General features: G+C 38.6%; 1 protein-coding gene across 1 annotated transcript in view; it reads right to left on the reverse strand.

Annotated features, from left to right (window-relative positions):
• The window catches only part of atad2b (ATPase family AAA domain containing 2B), a 61,365-nt gene that overhangs the window by 6,970 nt on the left and 31,871 nt on the right, over window positions 1-22,524 (reverse strand). The window contains exons 25-26 of the mRNA XM_026997788.2: window positions 5,959-6,537; window positions 5,097-5,224 (exon numbers count right to left, since the gene is read on the reverse strand). Coding sequence (XP_026853589.2) covers window positions 5,097-5,224; window positions 5,959-6,537 — 707 coding nt within the window. The remainder of the gene's footprint in view (window positions 1-5,096; window positions 5,225-5,958; window positions 6,538-22,524) is intronic.

Below are 22,524 nucleotides of genomic sequence, written 5' to 3' on the forward strand. Positions count from 1 at the left end.
GTGACAAAAAAAAAAAAAAAATCTTATGCAGTCTATGTATACATTTTCTTGTTTTTCGAGTCAAATTTAGACTGATCAGCCAATCAGAAAACACTCCATTACAACTGGGCAAAACAGCAGAGGACCTACTAGAGGCAGTGCAGAGCATACAGCACTGAGCACAGGTCAGTCACCAAGAGCCTCCAACGGCTTGACGCCCTCTGATGGCTAATAGTAGGGTCAGCCTAAAACATGCTTTGATATGAGTGTAGTGACACTCACTTGCAGGTGCAAATAAAGTCCAGCTTCTGTGCTGAAAAATGTGTTTAAAATTGACAAATGTAGGAAAAACCCATTATTTGGATTATAAAACCACATGCAGGAATAAAACACAAACAATGACACAAAAATCGCTAAAAGCAGATTGCACATATACAAACAAGCAAAAGCAGTCAGCAGCAAAGAACACATTCATGAACGACAGGGAAAGGAATACAAAATAATTAGTTCTACACAGTTCACTAGCCTGTCAGTTCAGCCTTAAGGATTAGGTTCAGACCCCATGCTAGGCTTTGTGCTATTGTCAGTGGCAGTGGGCAAATGGTCATGGGTAGCAGACCTCCTCTGTCAAACTTGAATAGAACAGTAATCCTAGCTATAAAGGAGCTGTTGATATGGTCCATTTAACTCCAGTTATTTGATGTTTATCATCCTTTGGTGCTGAATAATAATCTGACCAATCCACCTGAAATGCCTCTATGCTAAATTATAGTTCACTGGGTCCAGGAAAAGCAAACACTACCACCATTGCCTTAATAATGATGATGACACAACATTATGACTGACTACATGTACATGGGCAGTGCACAAAGTCAAATAAAACCTTCTCAATGCTTTGTTTACTGTTCATCTCTCTGCCTTAGTCATCTAGCTCAAAAGTAGAGTATGAATATTTTAAAGTACAAACCCTGCATTTTGTGCCATTACTGAGCAAAAATAGTGCATTAGTGATTGGCAACTGATCCTACAAAGTTCGATGACTGCTGATCTTGAACAGTTCAGCCCAGGAGAGAGTCTGATTGAGTCCAATGAGCTATATACATATACAATTATTAAAGTTAGAAAACTGTGGGGGGGGGGGGGGGGGGGGGGCAGAGAGGCCAAATATAATTTTTAACTGGTTAATATTGTTGATTAATGGTGACTAACGATTGTGTAAATAATGGATTTTATATTGTTCTATCTCTATTTTCCTTCCCATTCATGTTTATGCCAAATTGCTTGGGCAGTAAAGCGACTTGTAGTATTCATACCAGCAAGGCCTTATTAAATTTAACTGGATGGAGAGAGAAAGTGACAGAGCTGAGAGAGAGCAAGAGGAACGAAGACTTTCCTTCCTCTTTTTAATTTTAATACAAAGTAACGCTCTGCTGCAGGTGATTCCACAAATAAAAAATCATCATGTTTCAAATTATGAAAGGCAGGAAGTTGGAACAGACAAAAGAGCGGAGGGGACCAGGGAATCCAACAGATGGTAGAGCTGAAGTTCCAATTTCAAAACATGAGCTGAACGGAGAGGAACTAAATTAGAAAAGCAACTGTATCTGCAAAAATGCAATGAACCTTTTAAGCATTAAAGATAAAAAGAATTACACTCATAATAAAAATGATTGGCACAAAGGTTCTATAGTTGATCCAAATGGCACCGGATCCACAATAACAATGTTTTGAGTACTGAGATACTATAATAAACATGAAACAATTCATATCCATTTTAGATCGAGTCAGTTACAAAGCTCCATTATCTTAAGTAGAAAATGATGCAGAGATAAAAACAGATTTAAAAATAAATAAATAAAAATGAAAGCACTTCACTGGACACAACAGGCATTTGTAGTGTTGTAAAGTGTTCAGGACTCATTCCCACAAAGGAGGTGTACTGGTAGATTTAATACCAATTATAAAATCTACCACTACTACCTACACGACCTTCATTACATGTAAAATGTAAGCACTGTGCATTAAATAAACACAAACACAAGATAAAATGAAGATGTGGTTTCAAGCACATTTTTAGACACTAAGGCTTAACCTAGAAAAATGAATGGCACTGAGTGGGCTAAAATGTCAACTTTCTTTAACTTTAACTTTTCATTAAATTTTATTATCAAAGGTTGTCTTCATTTACTTTACTTTTTTACTATTTGGTTTCATTTTCAACTTTTTGCCTATTCAGGCATTATTTCTGTTACTTTACTGTGTTCTTCTGATCTATTCACCTAAAATGTTAAAATGATTTTATTTTTAGCCAAAAGAGCTGGCATAATTTTTTTTATTTTAAATCATGTTGCACAAACATCTCAGCTAAGTAATACAGTCAATGAAGCAATGGGAAAACTGAAGCAATGAAAAGTATCAATGAAGTATTCAATGAAGCAATAGGAATTATCCCTCAATTTTGAAACTGAGAAGGACCTCAGGATTTAGATAGGTCAGCACTTTGACTCTCACTGAAGTGTCTTCAAGTTCCTGATTGATCATTTCCAGATCATTAATTGATATAAACAAATCTCACCATTTTCTTCTGACACTTCGTAGCCTTGATGTGAATGAGGACCTTCTACCAAAGTCAGCAGAAAATTGTTCCCGTCACCACAAAACTTTCTGCCAAGAAACGTAAATCTGCCTAACCCCAAGCTGCACTCAGCTATGAAATTTAAATGCAAAAGAAAAAGATTCGCCAATAATGCATACTCTAACAAAGAACTGTGTTTATGAGAGAACTTTCAAAAATGTCCAAGCAAGCACAGAGTTGTTTGCAAGTGCAAAAAAGAAGTACTGTCAAGGAGGTCAGCGAGGACAAACAACAATAGCGAAAGCACTCAAATAAATAAAATAAAATAACAAAATCTAGCACTTGTCCATTGATATTTAGCAATTTTCACCTAAACAGACATTCTAAATGATTCAGCTGTTTGAAGTGCCAGTAGCAAGGCTACATATGAGAATGAGCCGTCATCTTTGAAATGGGTCGATATTTATGAACATGGAAAAAGCAAGTGTGATATCTTAACAGACCATAATGGACGTTTTAATGAAATCTTTTAATATGAGGGTAATTTGCTACAAGAAAGACTTTGACAATCATGTTTTCCAGACAGGGGACAAAACCAAAGTTTTATGATCAATATAGATTGTTAGAATAGTTAGTGTCAACAACCTCTTAAGTCTCCCATTAGACAGAATTCTGAATTCAGTATTTTTTGGTCTCTTTTGTATGGGCTTCAGTTTGCTTGCACAGCCATCTCAGAATTGATGTGTGATGTGATGCTAAAACCGTACTCCACTCAAAAGGTTTGGTGTGGAAACAAAGCTCCTTGTCTACCCTGACACATTTTTAAATTCCACAGGTATTTCAGGCTGCCTGCCACACTACAAGAGTGTCAATAGTAATGAGCATTCTTTAGCCGATGAATATGAATGAAATGCAAGGAAATGGCCCACTTTTCATTCCTAATATGTGTTAGGCAGTTTGCCAGCCCAACCAGGAGGAGATATCTGCTTAAACGGCAACCCTCGCACCACTTCACCGGAAATTCAATTTGTTCCATAAGCCAGGGATGAAAAAGCAATTATTCACAGCTCCCGTTTCTTCACGATCTGTTTCTTAAAGATATCTGCTTTTTCTCCCTAAATGAACAAATAAGCCCTCAGATTAGTGCCACAAGCGCCTGGAGTCCCCGTAGCCCTCGGTTCTGGCAGTCAGCTGGTCAGCCAGGCGCCTGAGGTGGCGCCTAGCTCTATCAATCAGGCCCAGAGGCAGGGCTGCTGATTGAAGCCCCCGGGGGGAATTCTGCGGGGAGATAATGGTGCAACAACCACCGTGGAGGAGGGTGGCAGTGCGTGTCCGCTTGCGATATAAGTAACTATTTCCTCCATATTTTCATTCTGCCTCTTTTTCGCTAGTGTGGCCATTGGCCCGAGAGGCAGCTCAAGCAGATGCACTGAGTGGCAGTCTGGCATAAGCGAGACTGCCACTCGTCAGGTTCAAATCCCTGAAAATGGTTAGAGGCCTGCCTCTCACTGCCAATCAGCAAGACAGAGCCTGCAGCTACAGATCATGGCATGAAAGCACATTTAAAACAGGATGATACATTTGTTTTAGAATTTTCTACTGCTTTCAAGGAGTAGAAAGCATAGATGCAAGTGATATCTAGAGTCTGGGATGAAGGTGAGTCTTAAAATAACTCACTGGAAAGAAGGGATGTGTGTGTGAGATAGAGACTATGGAAATGGTGCAAGAGGGGATTGATTCCATCACCATGCCGATGAACATTTTCTCCAACGCTAAGCTAAGGGCTATTTTTATAAAATCCTTTCAGAATCAGCAGAGTTCAACAAATGTTGCAATTCACCAGGTGTGCACAATTAAAAAGTGTTACAATTTCAAGCTAGAGATGTGAAAACTATACATTTTTCTTTAGCTAAATATGCTTAATGAAATCATTAAATTAAAGCAGCGTTCTATGATAGTAGTAATAGCACAGTAGCAAGTTACCAGTTACCATTTGTCCTCTTTGTACTCGTAGCACAGAATTAGAATAGGTATAGCATGTACAATTGTATTTGTCATAATTTATTCAATAAATTTGGTAAAAATCCCATCAAGACTAAGTGTAGGAAGTCTGATGGGGTACGTGCACCACTCCTGGATGCAGCAGCAGCAATCCCACCTGGTCATGCTTCTGTAGTCATTCGATTGAATGACAAGAAGAACTGTTATATCTGAAAGAAGCTTCCTCATTTTTAAATGGGTGAGCTGATTCCACTTAGTGGCACCATTTGGTCTGGCAATGCTTGAAATCAAAGGTAGATAAGACCAAATGGAATATTCTGTGCGCTACATACCCTGTGTTGGCAAATAAACCACACTATCCAACAGTTAACCTGCATTAGCTTACTTGTCCAAACTCTGTGCTAGCTTAATATTTAATCACAGTCTGCAACACTTACCTTTATGGGAAGCAGAAAAGCCACAATAAACCTTCGTAAATAAATACCTGTGTATTTGGTGAATATGGTCTAAAGGAGGAATATCTTAAACCGGAGTTTCTTACCTTGAGCCGCTGATGGTCAACCACTAAAACAGGAGGGGGCGGGGATTGTGGACGGTCCTCTGGCCTGTCATCCAGAACCCCCTTCTGCTGATCTGATTGGCTACATTGCCACATCTCTTTGCAGGTGCCTATGAAAGGAAAAAAAAAATGAAAGGAAACCATTGGTACTGTTATATATAATGTTCTTAAATGCATGTGGCTTCTGAAATGTCCAGACCAAGGGAATGCAGCCTGCTATATTAAAGCTGTAACAGGTGATGTGTCCTTGTGGTGTTGCTCATGTTGGCTTTACCCTGACCAAAAGAAACTGCAACAGATGGTGTGTTATGGGCCAATGGCCAATAGATCATTAAGTTACAAGTGTTTCACCTGGCAGTTGAAAAGATATCTTTTGGCAATATCTTTGAGTTCAATACAATGCAAATGACTGCCTGTTGGTGTCTAATTTTCAGCATTCCACATGACACGAGAAGATCTTTTTCACGTCTACTAGGACCATGCAATTATTTTTGGTCACAGTAATCATTAATAATTCTATAATTGGCTGAAATATGCCACTGATTAAATCACAGAAAGTGATGTCATATCAGATGATGTTCCTTATGATGACCAATAGCAATATGAATGTTGCAATATTCTGTGTATACTGTAGAACTCTATTTGTGATTGTTACACATCAACTCAATTTTTGCTCCAAAATACATTAAGGTTGTTATAGTGATACTTGCACTCAAAAATGAGTATTTTAATGTTTTTTTTTTTTTATTATTTTTTTTTTAATTAGCAGAATCTCAACACCACTACCTTTAGTTTAGCTGGACATGGAGTCTATATTATAACATTTTGACAGGAAAGTAAGTACCTTCGCTTTCTTGTTCTCCATCACTGGCTGCTCTTTCTGTTGCAGGCATGCACTCCTGTGCCTTGCATTCTTGTACAGCATCTTCACCTCCAACCTGTGATTCTCCTTTGACAGGAGCAGGCGGCGCCTCTGGACAAATACCCGATTCCTTCTCAGGGGCCTCGCTGTCTATGCTGTCCATTGACTCATCTCCATTCACACAGTCCTGAGGGGCAGAAACCACAGTCGCTTCCCTCTCCTCTCCAGGAGGAGCTTCCTTAGAGGTAGTCATCTTTGCCATTTCAGGTTCCTGAGGAGCCTCAGTTGCAGTGGGTTCACTGGAGTTCTCCTCCTCGGTGGACAGGGCATATCCATTGGGCTGGGTAAGGGGTTTGTCAGGCTGGGGGTCTATGGTATCACAAGAGGACTCATCCTGAGTCAGACAGGCTTCGCCTTGACTAGCACCAGCCAAGTCTTCGACTCCCTCTTCCTCCTCAGGGTCCTCGTCTTCCTCTGCTTCCTCCTTTTTACTGCTCTTCTTTTTCCTGATGATACCCCGCTCCCAAATCGACCGGCGACGGGATTTGCGCTTAATGCTATCTGGGGACAGGCAGTAGAGTTTCAGTTAGAAAACTGTCAGTTTGGTGCCTCTGAGAACACTGCATGTACCATTAAATTATTATAAATGTGTCATCTTAAAGATGTACTTTGAAATGATCTTAAAGTAAATTTTGATTATGAATTAAGCTTTGCAGTGCGTTTCATGCAGTGGTCCTACATTCCAACCTGTGTACACAGACAGAACTTGAAGCCATTATTCATTAATAATCACTTTATTCAGCTATCTTTATTTAACTATTTATTGGACAGTACTAACTGCAAGATGGACTACCCACCCTGTGTTCTGGTATTAGACGTTATAAAAGAAAAAAAAAAAAAAAGAGAGTATCATCAACACAAGGAGGAGTGAATCAACACAAGAGAGCTTGTACTGCATGATACAGTACACTAGGGGAAAAATGGGCTGAGCGAGAAGAGCCAATCTATTAGAACCACACGGCACCTGTCCACTGTGTAATTGGTCGGAGAGGAGAAAGCTGGTGGGAATGCACCACTTCGTGCACAGGAGGCCATCTTGTAATTTCTAATTGAAAACAATGGAAGGAAGCCCAGATGTAGTCTATAAATCAGAGCCCAAAACGCTAATTTTCCTCTTCTGACCACCAGCATTTCCTATTGAGCCTTCACTGACTGTGCTGTCATGCTGTACTCCAAAAAATTAGCAATCACAACCCTCATTTTAATCTAAATGCCAGTCCTGCTCACTTTTTTAAAAAAAAGTTCTTTTCCATCCGAGAGATTGATTGTGGAGCACTTGTTAGTCTTTTCAGATGTAATCAAAGACATCTAGAGGAAAGAACAGGGCAGTAGATTGCTTTGGAAACACAACTGACAACAGATGGTAGAAATGAGAAGCAGGAGAGCAGAAAGAGTGGGGAAAAAAAACAAGGAATGAAAGCACATTCCAAACTACAGGAACAGTAAATGTGCCAGGGTGAACTCGCAAAGCGTTTGACGCAGTGAAGCTTTATGCATAGAATCCACGTTCCTTCATAAAATAATAGCAGAGATTCTTAGGGAGCTTGACAATGTAACTCGTCAGTAATCCCCCCACATACTAGGGGATGCATCTTATTCTGAGATGCATATGACATGCATCTCAAAACATGATCGACAATCTGATGCAGGTAAGCAGCCGATGATTCAATGTTTCATTGCAATATGTTGCAGTGCAAAATATATTAGGCAGTTCGATATTGTGCAATTGTAATTTTTGACATTGGTTGCAAGAAAAAAAAAAAAAAAACCCAGAACAAAACCCAGAAAAACAAATATTTTGATGACTTGAGTCAAAAAAAAATTACAGCACGTGTTTATGAGCTTATAGTAAAAAATAAATCATGGTCAGCCCTCTACCCTCCCCCACTCCCCACAATACAGTTGAAGATCCTATTTAGACACATTCTGGATGGTAGGAAGTTGATGGTGAGTTGGTCTGTTTTAATAGTGCTGAATCTAGCTGATGACAAAGAGGGCCAAGAAGCAGATGGGCTGTCTCTGTTTAGGAGGGCATGGCTGTTGCTCACGGTGGGTTGTAGGATTTGTTGTGCTCCTTGTTTCAGTGCTACTCGACAAGTTTTGCATACTGCCACATTTTTTAGAGCTCGTTTTGTCTTCTGTACAAGTCCCAATGTGGGTCCAAACCCGTTTTATGCCTACTTGCTGCTGCATTGTAAATTTGTTCTCCATCACTTGACATTTGACTTGACATTATCCAATGAGTTCAACAATGGGGAGTATGATGCACAATTCCCTCTCAGCTAGTGTCTGGCACATGCTGAAAGAATTGCTGCAGCCCTATCATAGCACATTTCTCTGAACCAATTAAAAGTAGTGAATCTTTACACCCCTATCAGATGCGAAATGAAATCTCTACCTTCTTGACATCTTATTTTGTATTTGTCAAGATATCTACTAGTTTCAAACTGTAGTTAAGTAAATGTACGATTTTGTTTTGTCCTAGAAAGGTTGAGTCCTCAGCACAAATACATCAGCAAAACCTTTGTAAAGGGCACTGCATTTTTAGTCCCATAACGCACTTTGAAAGGCATCAGAACGGGCCAATTTGTCTTAGCTGAAACTTGGCATTAAGTCCGTTAATGATTCGTGCAGGCCATACCAATATATGAACTACATCAGCAATCAAACAATGCAAGGTTATTCAGCACGTACACTAATAGGAGACAGGACTCCACCTCTCCAACACAACTGTCTGACAAGTTATGAATCCAGATGGACTTTGAATGAAGCAAAATTTATAAGAACCAATTAATTAAGATTATGAGGCTGTCTAAAAGAGGCCTGTGTAGAGAGACCAATTAAAGAGAAGACTATTAAACTCTTTTGTTACACGTGTTTAGTGATCACACATGCAATCAGATTTGACATTTGGAAGACATAGCAACAAAGGCAGCGACTGGCTTCAAAGAAAACTCTGCAGCATATAGTTCTCTAATGATGCGTAATTAATATCACAAAAGCAGAGTGAGTTCATGTGTAATCAGCTGCAAGCCCAGGTCTATATGGGAGCAAAACTAGAAAATGCCAGACAGAGTGAAAATTGGAAAACCATCTCTTGACTAAAGAACTAATTTGGTGCCCTCAATCACGAAAGAGTAAAATTCATATGCAAAAAATAAAAATGTCAGGGCAACAGAGGGTATGAGGACAGACTGATGGTCAGTAAAGAAGTATGAAAGTTTCACTATTACAGTTTAAATGAGGGAATGAAAGTCTCAAAATTAAAAGCCAAAGGCTTATACCTCACAGCAGAAATTGAACTGTGAGGCACATTAATTAAACATTATTTTATTAAAAAATCATAATTTCATATATTGTTTTTCCACTTGGAATTTTGATGCAAGAGACAGTAGAAATTCTGATTGTAGTCTTAGAATTTCAGAAATCATTTCACTGCACTTGACTTAAGTGTAAAATGTGCATAAAAGGATTATATCAAATGAAACGTTATAAAAACCTCAGATAATCTGAGGCATGTTGTCAGGTCTAGAAGGTAAATACAAGTTTTAGTTTACTACAATAAAGCAAAAAGGTCTTGGACATAGTTGAAAAAAGCTTGAAAAGGCCTGAAGTTTTTATTATTATTATTATTATTATTATTATTATGTTTGCCCATGGGAATAGTGGTGTCTAAATAAATGCAGGCACAGGGAAAATAATCTGACTGCTGAGCGAGGTGTTTTTGTTCTCTGGAAGAGAGGTGTGAGCATGTTGCTAGCCTGAGGAGCCTCAGGTCAAGGTGTGATGGGGGATGGTGGGGTTAGGTTGAGGACAATCCAATGCCCTTCACAAGGAATGTACATTGCCTACAGACTTTCTGCTGGGCCGCACAAACTGTAGGCCATGTGCAAGAACGGCAATGCACTGCTTCTGCTGCAAGAATGGGAAGTGTGTTGATGACTATGAATACACACACACATAATAAACAACTGTAAGGCAGAAGACACATTTCTAAGAGAAATAAGGAGCACAGGGGATGGGACTAAGAGGGGAAAGGGATGCTAAAGACAGGGAAAAAGATAAAAATGTTTATGGACAAACCTGCTTATGAATGTTACATACCTCAAAACCCTAATAAAAACCCTTTCAGCATTCAGATACAGTGATTTTTAATCAACGAGGTGCATTTGCGCCTTTGAATTGATGCTTCATTTAACAATGTCAAATGTTCTAAAAACATGGCAATTAGTCATGACTGGCCTTGGCAGGCAGTATATAAGCAACCTTTTCTGCTCTTCAGAGGAAATGAAAACATTTTAAGAATGTATGTATTTCCATAAACTTGAGCCATGGAAGGACGTGAGGTGGTTTAATAGCAAGGCCACAATAAACAAGCCTAGGTAATGGTACAGTGTGCTCACAGCTACCCTCCATGTATATATAATGTAGTGAAAGGAAAATGCAGGGAAACAATCAACCATGTCCTAATAGAGCAGGCACACACATACAGATGTGCACTCTGCTGATCATTAAACAGGAGGCTGGGTTGTCCTGAAGGCCACTGTCTCTGATGGTTACTGTGGCCATTACCTGAAAGAACGGTGGGATTGGGCCCAGTGCAGGGCAGGAAAATGAGTTGTCTCCTGCTCCTAAATAATGCACGGTAATTGTTGGAGCACGAACACACGGTCCCAGACGGCCAATGTAAAGAGTTCGTGTGCAAGTCTGTGTGCGCGCACGTGCATGTTGGAATCCTCTGCCTGGAATAGTATGGCACTTTGTAATAATTAAAAAAGGAGTCAATGGATGCATATTTCATGCAGCGCCAGGAATATTTAGCCTTGTCCCCCTCCTACCAATTCCTTGCCAAAATACTTCCCCGCTTAAATTTATTAAACAGTAGGGTAACATTTTAAGGAAAGAATATTAATAACAAACTGTGCCAGCAGTGTGAGGCACACAAAAGATGTGTGGCAATGCCTTTGAGGTTGTGCAGCTATGTCCCTCAGACTGCATGACAGATATTAATTCTCTAAACCCAACTACTTCTCATTTTTGCACAGAGACCTGAATTCTCAATTCATATAATGAGGCTACACATAAAATGAGGTTACATATCCATGTATTAAAAAGCAGTCATTACTTTTCTGGACTTGCATCCCAAGGACACCAGCAGGAGCACTGGTTCAGAGGCTAAATAGTTGAAGACCGCTAAACTGTATGCATTACTTGTAAAAGGCTTAAGAGTGTGGCTTGTGCTCATTATGACTGAAATACTGGGAGATGGACCCCAAAAATTAAATCAAATAAAAAACAAATACTGGGAAGGCAATATATGGTTATCTTCTACCATTCACCTACCAAATGAAAAACAGTTGAAGACATACAAACAGGCTTGAAGGCTTTTTTGGAAATGTTTTTTTTTTAATGGAAAAACACCTCAGGATGATGTGATGTGGATTTATTAGAAACAAATTACGTTCAAATTGCTAAGACACACACAGTGAACTTTATCTTTCAGTTTTTATTGTCTTATATTTGTCTTTATTTTGTCTGCATAAAGTATCTCTTCATCTACCAATTTATGCAGTTTTCCAGTAAAACATCTAGCCTCTAACCTTGCATGTCAAGCTACACCGAATGTCTGTGAAGAGAGTCTGAGCACACTATCAGTTCAGAGAAGCTCTTGATCCAACTGGTAGAGCTGCTCATTGCCAGAGTGATATGATCTGTTTTTATGCCACTGCAAAGACTCTAATGCCAGGAGTTATTTAAAAGTCCACATGGTAGTGTGCGTGCCATGCTGTGAATGTTATTAAGCATTCGGAGGTGAGGAGGGGACAGCAGGGTGAGGCATATTCAAGTTAAATGAGCTTGCTGGAGGGAAGGAAACCTGGCACAGATAAGAGCTCCACATTCCGCATCAGCTCGGCCTTTTGTTCTAGGACACCCGCCTGGAGACAAAAAGACCCAGCCTATAGTTTACAGTCAATATTCCTTTTCTCAGGCTTACAGAGGTTGCCTTTCGCTGCCAATTGGCCTACATTTTTCTTTATTTTTTATTTTTTAGAGTGCTAACAAACTGCACAAAGGTTTTACTCTTCAACAAAGAAATCCACAAAACACACACAATGGCACAGTAAATACTCCATTAAAAATAACCCAATATGATATAGTCTGTGACTATGTTAATAAATATGGACCAGACCGTGATCTCATTGATGAGGCTACACGCACAGGGTCAAAGAGCAACCCTAGAGGTGCATGGTTAATGAAGTATCTGCTATTGACTCAATGCATCAATAGGTACCAGTGCACCAATATGAAAATTCTGGGCTAATACTAATTATTGATATTTACATGTGTACGAGTAGCAGGACATATGCACCCATATAGGCACCCATACTCTAGACTTGCGAAGTCCATATATCTATTGGGAATATATGTTTAAATATCAGCAGCTGTTAATTCCTTGTGTATATCTACAAAAAATACATACATCAATCTTTACACTGCCTACTTTAAATATGCCTGATTTTGATATTGTCCATACAAAAGTGACATGCTGCCAATATTTGCAATGCAACAGTGGCATTTTCGCAAAAGTAGTTAAACAATATCTAGAGGTCATTTTTATTGTAAAGGTTGCTGTATATCACTGAATACTGAAGTGAATAATTCAGTGCTACTTCATTGCTGATTTAAATATTTTAGCCCTTCTACTTTCAGCACTTATTTTAATGGGTTTGTTCTACTTAATGCCGATTTTCAGAAACAAAAGGCATAGTCTATTAGTTACCTGTAATGCTAACTGAAATCTAACATCACGTTTGCAGCACTGACAAAACACGAGAATCTAGCTGTGACGGTAAGGAATCTATTGCTAATGATGCCTCCTTGCTGAGAACAAGGGTGGTCATAGTGCATTTCCTCAAGGATAGTTATGAGAAGATGGCATCACAAGGAATATCCAAGCAACAACATTTTTGCAGTGAAGCACAGACTTATACAACTTAATATAAGCAAAGCTGATAACATAAAATTGATTATAAATCACAAGTAAACAAAGTGTGTGTTTGTATAAATTCCAAGTAATGAACCGCGACCATGTTTCTGGCATTTCATAAATTCTGACAGAAAAATAGGAAATAGTGAGATAAAAAGAATGGGTTATAGCAATGTAACGGCGCACTTTAAGCAATTAAATATATGCCTGGGTATTTAATTTTAAAATAATGAACAGTAATACTGAAAATAATAATAATAATAATAATAATATTTATATAATAATTTATATATATATATATATATATATATATATATATATATATATATATATATATATATATATATATATATAAAATTATTAACACACATACAGGGTTGCCAGATTTTGTAAAATTTGAGTATAGCCTGTCAGCATTAATTTATTGTTCATATTATATATATACATACATATATACACAAACATTCATATACACACACACACACACACACACATACACATACACATACATATATATATATATATATATATATATATATATATATAAAATGACCGGTCAGAAACGGTACCTATAAACTGATAACTGCATGTAAAAAGCCCTTCTTACTTCTCCCTCACTATTTCAGTATTTAACTAAGTCTGACACTATGTGTCTGACACATACTTGTTGTTTCAGTGCCCTTAATATTTAGTAGACCAGCCCCATCCCCTCCTTTCATTTTGTGATATTCCATATATAGGTGTATGTATGTGTAAATACACACATGGGAGAACAACACATTGTTAATGTGCAAATTTCTAAATGTCCAAAACAAGTAAATAAGTATATGTATACATATAAAAAGTTGGCAAGAGGACAGAACTGTGAGTGCAAGTAAGCATGAGAGTGAAGACCAAAAGAGTGAAAAGTGCAAAAGAGAAATGGAACAGGAGGAAAAAGGTCATGCCCAAGAGAAGACATGGCTCGTCACGCTGCCCTGCATCACAGCGGCGGCACTTAATGAGGCGTCTCCTTCGATAAAGGATTCGGTCCATGCCTCTGGAAATGAAGCAGATCAGTCAAAAGCTTCACTAGACTACTGCAGTGAGGCGAACATTAACATGCCCAGAGGTAATGCATCTCCCCAGCATCTACACTTTTTCTGTTACACTACATCAAAATATGGGAGGAAGGGGATCAGAAGAGCATCCAAACTGTTAATGTACTTATATATGTGAACAAATGAGGAGGCAGCTGATAGTAAGTCTGGGGGAAGGAACATTACACTGCAAAATGCCACTTTTAGTAAGGTATCATGTCTTAAGCACAAAAGCTTTGATTTTTCTTTTAAATTTACAAGTAACAAAAACATCTTTGCCCATTTTTTCTTGCAAGCAGATTGGGCTTTGAATTTAGGGATATTCCAAAATGTTAGCCTAAAATAAAATGTCATAATTGTGCTGACAATGTCTGTGCCAAAACTAATTCTATGTATTAACATATTTGTGGGACTCGAATCCTAAATAAATAAATAAATTCATTTTTAGCTGTTATAAAGGAACTACTGAGACCTTACTGTTCCACTTTACTGGACTTCACCAGCCATGACATCTGTTCAAATGGCGATAAGGAGGGAAGGTGCTTTCATGACAAGGGAGGAATGAGGTCTCTTTGTCAGTCATCCTGGAGCACCCCTCTGACTTCAGATACATTATAATCACATGACTGGCTCAGAAAGTTTCTTTGTTTCAGTGTCAACTGATGTGCTGAATGCTTACATTCTACACCAGCATTTGTGCACCGACATGACAGACAAGGCGTGCTGGCTACAGAGTCTGCTTTTGATGGACACCATTATGAGGCAATGAAATTCGGATTAACACCAAGCTGGGCCTGTGGTTACCTGAAGCCCATGAAATAAGAGGAGGGAGGGAGGGAGGGACAGAAAGAGAGAATCAAAATTATGCGCGTTTTTTTTTGTTTGTTTGTTTTGGTTTTTTTAATTGTTTTTTTACAAAACCCACTAATCTTTAACTGGAAAAAGAATAAGAAGAAAGCAAGAAAACTGTGATGAATAGAAATGAGAGAAAAATAGGATGCCAAAATCCAAGTGCAATCCAAAATGCAAGTTTAGCCTTCTAATTCAAAGAGTGTGTTTAAACCCTCATCAGATGCGATTATATCCAACTTGGGACTTACAACTAACAAAGTCAGCAGAGCCTGGAGGCTCATACTTCACCTAAGGTCAAACAGCTTCAGTTTACTGATCACAAATTTGGCTTCGACAAGAAACCGCATACAGGGTAACGCATGAATTAAACATCATGTCCTTAGTCTTTCGACAACAGAGAAAGATCTAGTTATCTTTAAATAGGGCATACCCGTTTGTCTAAGTTGCGCTGTAGAAAATGACAATTCAGCCATCCAATAATGAACAACACTTGCATGAAAGTTTTAGTACCACTGGAGACCAGATTAACTAGCAGGTGACAGCTGTCAAAGGTCAATTCGGCAATGCTCATCAGATGACAGGATAATTATGATAAATGAGTAAAAAGCATCTTCCACCACTTTAGAGGAATCTTAAGTCTCAACTAGGCAGGTGAGCAATCCACACGTGCAAAAGGTATATGTCTTCCAGAGATATATAAAGAAAACACAACAGATCAGGTTTTAAATCTCAGTTTCAAAGTATTGTAGCCTTTGTTTATTTTTGGTTTTGGTAGAGTATATACACCAATGAGCCACTAGAAAGCCACATGCTTAATACTGATTAGGTCCCCCTTCTGCTGCCAAAACACCTGTGATTTGTTGGGGCACAGACTCCACAAAACCTCTGAAGGGGTCCTGTGGTATCTGACACCAAGATGTTTGCAGAAGATCCTTTAAGGCCTATAGGTAGCGAGGAGGGGCCTCCATGGGTTGGACTCATTTTTCCAGATGCTAGATCAGATTGAGATCTGGATAATTTGGAGACGAGTTGAACTCGGTCATGTTCCTCAACCTATTTCTGAGCAATTGTTGCAGTTTGGCAGGGCACACTACCCTTCTGAAAGAGGCCACCCATGCCATGAAGGTGTATATTTGGTCTGCAACAGTGCTCAGATAGGTGGTGTGTGTCATCCACCAGAATACCCAGACCCAAGGTTTCCCAGCAGAACTTTGCCTAGAACTTTCTTCCATGGTCCACTTCTAATGCTCACTTGCCCACTGTAGACTCTTTGAACAGTGTACAGAGGTGAGCAGGGGCATTCTGTCTGATCTGAGTCTACACAGGCTGCAATGAACTGTGTGTTCTGACACTTTTCTCTCTGACAGCATTAACATTTTCATCAATTTGTGCCAATGTAGCTCTTCTGTGGGATCTGACCAGATGGACTAGCCTTTACTCCCCACTCTCCATCAGTGAGCCTTGGGCATACATTACCCTGTTGGTGGTTCACCAGTTATCCTTCCATGGACCACTTTTGGTAGATACTAAACACTGCATGCTGGGAACACCCCACAAGACCTGGCAATTTTGGAGATTATCTTACACAGTCATCCAACCGTCACAATTTGGCCCTAGTCAAATTCGCTCAGATTTGTACTTTTTTGTCCATTTTTGTTGTTTCGAACAGGTCAACTCCAAGAATTGACTGTTCAATTGCTGCCCACTCCTTGACAGGAGCCATTTTAGTTTGACAATCAATAATATTCATTTCACCTGTCAGTGGTTTTAATGGTGTGGCTTATCAGAGTGTACACACACACACACACAGAATGGCAACTTTATTGGTGACACCGATCTAGCAGTGCAGTGGACCTCCTTTGGTGTTGAAATTGTTCTGCAGGAATCTTGGCCCATGTGGACAGGATAGCTTCTTGCAGTTGGCACAAATTAGATGGAGGTACAGACATGCTCTTAACAGCCTGTTCTACCTTGTCCCAGAGATTCTCTATACAATTAAGATCTGGGGACTGTGAAGGCCAGGGAAGCAAGGAACACTTGCTACCATGTTCTTGGAAACAATCCATGACTATATGACCCTTGTGGCATGGTGCATTGTTCTGCTGAAAATGTCCTTCTATTATAGGGTAAACGACTACCATGACGGGATGACCTTGGTTGGCCACAGTGCTAAGGTAAGCCCTACTGTCCAAATGTCCATGCACAGGTATCAAAAGGACCCAGGGTATGTCAAGAACACACATTACTCCATCTTCACCTCCCTGAACTGTTGAAACCTGACAAGAAGGGCTCATCAATTCATGCTGCTTGCACAAAATTCTGACCCTCCCGTCAGCATGGTGCAACAGGAATCTGGATTCATATAACAACTGCACATTGATCCAGTTTTTGTTCCTTGGCCCACTGGAGTTTTGCATTTATTTGCCTTAAACAGTGATGACACTTGTACCGATCATATGTGGTTATAGCCCATCAACATTGTTGCCAAAGAAAACCCATAAGGCTCAATTTTTGAAATACTGGCCCCAGATAGTCTAGCACCAATGACTATGCCTTGCTCAAAGTCAAATCTATCAGATCATTCGATATTCCTGTTCTAAAGTGGATACACAGAAGCTCATCCATGGAAAATTTGCTGCACTCTGGTGTTACATGTCTAATTTCCATACAGGGAAGTTCCAATTGTGAAGGGGAAGGTGTCTTTAATAAAGTTGCCATTCAGAGTGTGTGTGTGTGTGTGTGTGTGGTGTAGGGATAGTAAAAATTGCAGAGCAGTAGGCAAGGTTTCCAGTGAAACAGAGTAAAACAGAAGGCTTAAAGACACCACTGGTGCAAAAAAACATTAGGATAGTAATCAAAAAGTTTCAAGCATCTGAAAAAGCTGTTGACTTTCCAAAAAAAGAATGCAAGTGCATGTTATCCCAACACACAGTGAGGGTGGGTAAAAACAAATACAAGCTCAAGGTCCACGATTCCTAAAGTGCAGATATCGTGTCTAAGCTAAAAAATAAAAAAACATAAGACTCCTTGGAAGGAGTACACAAAAAAAAGCATTAAGCATGACTAGAACTGCAATGTTCAGATGAGAAGAAAGTATAACTTGCTAGTCATGGACTTCATCTGTGACTTTGCACCAAAGCACAGCAGGAAAAATTTAAAAGCACAGTACAAGCCTAATGTGTTCTATGATGTATGGTTCGATTCATACATTTGGCCCAAGGAAAAGGCAAGGCAGGTTCCATTAAACCATTAGATGCTTCCTTTAGACTGGTATTATCCAGTTCTTCTGCCTCTTACATCTGTCAAAAACTGTTTAAAAACGAAGTTAGCACTGAGAAACTAACGACATAATATTGTAACAATAGTAATTCCACACCATAAAAAACTTGGAGTAAGTGAATTTGCTGGAGTTGAATATATTACACAGAAATCTGGCTCCTGTACCTTGGGGATCAATGTGGCTGTTTTATGACTGAAATTATTTTTATACCAAGAATGCCAGTAGAATGACTATAACCCAACCTATATTTCTGAAATTCTATTACTGAGCGACAGAGACAGATACAAAAAGAGACCAAAAAAAAAACAAAACATACAAAGAAAGAGGAACTATGGATGTTTAAGGGATGTGCAGGTAGGAAGCATGGAGTTTAATATACTGGAACAAATAGGGTTTTGAAAACAGCTTTAAAGTTCAGGTCACACTGTGTGCACATTGCCTTATGGAACTTGGCTTGTATAACCATTTGGTCCAGGTCAGGGAAGACTGTATAAAAAAAAAGTAAAAAATTTTTTTAAAAACAACAACTTTACTTTAAATACTGTGACTTTATTAAAGTTCTTACTTCTCTTCATGACTGAGCAAAAAACAAAAGAGAAACTAGAAAGTACTGGCAGAAAGGCCATCTGTCTTGATTGGGCAAGTCTTATCAGCAAGATCCAGACAAAGGATCCATGGCTAGAAGTGTTAAGCCTCCACAAAGACCAAAGCTGCTGAGAGTCTAGTAACTAATATGGTGATTAAGGACATACTATAACTGGTCTCTGCCAGAACTTGGCAAGGAGAAGGAATTAAACAGTTTTGATGATCAAATTAACAAGAACAGTTATTACTTTTCATTAATTAAATACATTTAATAATGCTTTTTTTTTCCATTAAGAAGGAACACATGAAGGATAGTATTATGTCAGACCATTTTAGGTCTGACCTCAAAGGACACTGCTTAAATGTACGGCTTACCCAGATGAAACAGACTGTCCTGTATTTGATACCTCAGCTCTAATAGAGACAGCAGTTAAAACAGTTTGAAAATATTGCATTGCTTAACCCAGTTCTAAAACACCATGAGACAGAACTACTAAAAGGGATTAAAGCATATTAACCCTTGTTTTATCCCATGAAATAGGTCACCGTCAGCTATGCACTAATGAGTGTATAAATGCCTATACATAGTGTTTCTGAGAAGCAAGCTCTGGGACGGTTATCACTTATATTTGAGATTCAGTAATCCTTGAATAAAACTGCAGTGCAAGGTGGAATTCTAGGTATCCAAAAAACATAAAACAACAGGCCAATTGCACAAGCAATTAGTGACTCAAAACAGCCTATTTTAGTGTTGTAATGCGTAAAGGCCATATGAGACTGGCCGCACTGAGCCTGCAGTAATGGTGTTGGTGGTGCTCTGCATGGCAGGAAACACTTGGTTCAAATATATGGGGTTGATTTAAAAGCGAGTTTGGATGAGGCTGGGTCTGGGATGCCAGACTTCATTGTTAAGCCTTCGCTAGGGGTTATGGGCTTAATTTAGTGAAACACCAACAAAGGGTGATGTCCCCCATGAAGAGCTTTTAAGGTTGTGGTATCTATCGTGAAATGAGAGAGCAGGGCCCTATTTGAAACTAATGGGTTAGCACTAGATATTTAAAATCGTATCCTGTGTATAATTACAACAAAGAAAAACTTTGTCAGAACTTTAGACAGAACAAAAATGGTCAAAGTGCACTACAATAAATGATAAGTCAGCAGTCAAGCTTTATGTGATGAACCCGACTACTCAAGCACATCCCACTCGTCAAAAAGGACTTCTAGAAGACATGGAAAAATATAAAGGCTTGAAGAGCCCTTCTAGAAAAAATATATGTGCTGAAATTCCATGAAAATGTGTCAGGCTGTTAATAAAGCTAAAGGAAGATATTTTGATGAATGTACACAAGTGTCAGTAATATGGGCCTTCTGGAGGTGTCATGGGCATAATTCAAGCCTTGTTTACTGCACTGGCCTTGACCACACAGCACTTTTACACAAGTGTCAGTAATATGGGATCTAGATTGAAACACATACCTATTTAGACGAGGAGTGTGCTAATGAAACGGCTGAGGGAAAAAAAACAAAAAAAAACCAAGAAGAACTTGCAAACTTGCACATGTGCATCTGAGCTATAGGAGTCAGTGATTGAAAATGCCTTGTCTAGGGTGGCCTGATTGAATATAAAACACCAAAGACTGTACAATCAAGCTTTTGCAGTGACCATTCAAATCCCAAAACCTAAAACCCATTGTAAATGTGTGAGAAGAGGTAAAGGGGACCGGCCATAAGTGAGGACCAAACAAAGGCCTGGAGATTTTGTGCAGAAGAATGGTGTCAGATCCCTTTATGAGTGATCTCACATACAGCATTAGAAAAGTCTCACTGCTGTTTGCTGTTGTTCCACTAAAGACATTAAAGACATTAATGTCAACTTCTGCATGATTCTGGCCTCTTTTTTTTCTTTTTTTTTTTTTACCAAATAGACTTTCCTCAAGTACAAAAAGAGTTCAAATTTGCTCATTTTTGGTGCTTGATGAACCTGCTAAATGACAAAGTAATTCTGCATTTCTCACAATACCATACCAATAAAAGTACTATGTATCAAATATCTCGTATGATGTGCTAAATTTCAATGAAGTTGAATATATTATACAACGGGGCATTTCAGTTACATTAACTCTGGCATGGAAGAACAAAGTCTTGAATGACCAGAACCTCAAAATACCTATTCAAAAACATAACTCTTGTAAGACAAGCAGAGGAAATTAAAATAAAAATTAAGCAGTTTTCTCTCATCAAACTCAGAGCTAGTTTAATACATTATCCATAATCCTATAACAGATCACAAAATGAAAATTTTAGGGAGCAGACTCAAGATCTCTGGTTCTTGTCATCATTATACAGTAGATCAGCTTTAAGATGCACTAATACAGTTTCAAAAACAAGAATGAAAATGTTGAGGAACTGTGGCTGGAATTCAAGACATTGCCTGTATATTCTCTTAAGCTACCTAATATAAAAGCATAACTGGCCAGACACCATTGAAATGTGAAACCAAAAAGTCAAGTAAAGACGGACACAAACACGTATATCAAAACAAAATTTTCATTTGCCTATTATTGCATAAAATACACAAGCATGTCATAAGTAAAATTTTTCATGGATTTACAAGTAAAAAAAAAAAATTGACAATCCCAAAACAATTCAGAGCATCTAAAATATGAAACTGACAATAGAGGAATGGCAGAGACAGAGTATGAAGAATGTCTTTTATATTCATTCGATCTATGTACTATGCATTTTACAACACCTACAAAATTATATCATCAAATTGCAGACTTTTTTGCCTTGAAGAAATCAGATGGGAAATCATCTCAGCCATATCTTTTCATATTTGTAAAAACGTTCTACAGAAATACACTAAACAACTAACCTGATAGTGGCAGCACACAGGCCAACGCTTTTTCTAAAATTATGGAGTGCATATGGGATATGGGTCAAGATCATGTCCAGATCCAACCCATCTCATTTAGGCTGCAGCATTTAAGGTTGCATTTTAGTCACAGACATAAACTCTAGACTAATACCACCTTATCTTAACAATATCTGTTTTGGGTCTAAAAAATCTGTTAAAATGTTTAACCTGTTAACATTGTGACTGCTATACAAGAAAACTCACTGGCCTCAAGGCACATTGATCATCTAATGGAATGCTTTTTGAATTTCCATCAAAAGAGCATCTGGTAGGCAAGTGTTCTAGTCCTTGTTTAATCCAATACCTTCACAATGTTCACTATTAAAAAAACAAAAAAAAACATGCATTTTCCATGCATTCTAGAGTGCTTTTGCTCCCACGATGCCTCTAAATAAAAACATGATTTACAGCTTGCCCCACACTCCTGATACCGTTAGCCTTTAGCAGTGAAAGAGGGCATGGACCACGGATCGCTCTAACCAAAGCATCTGTTCAACTGTACCACAATATTTCTGCTGTATTTGACAGGTTTTCACAAATGTATTCCACAACATCTAAACAAAAGAACCAAGGAGACCGTATGTGTCAGCGTTACTCAAGAAGACTGAACAGTTGCACATTTATGACAGGATACATTAATCTGATCTCGACGATTCAAAATGCGCATTCAACCATTAACTTGCAGTGCACATATGAGAAATAATGGTTTGCAATTCTAATGAGTATTCAACATACTTAAATGTAATACATGTTTAAATGTAAACAACTTGGATGCGCTTATAAAACT

The sequence above is a fragment of the Electrophorus electricus genome, chromosome 3, assembly GCF_013358815.1.
Source record: "Electrophorus electricus isolate fEleEle1 chromosome 3, fEleEle1.pri, whole genome shotgun sequence".
Lineage (NCBI taxonomy): Eukaryota > Metazoa > Chordata > Actinopteri > Gymnotiformes > Gymnotidae > Electrophorus > Electrophorus electricus.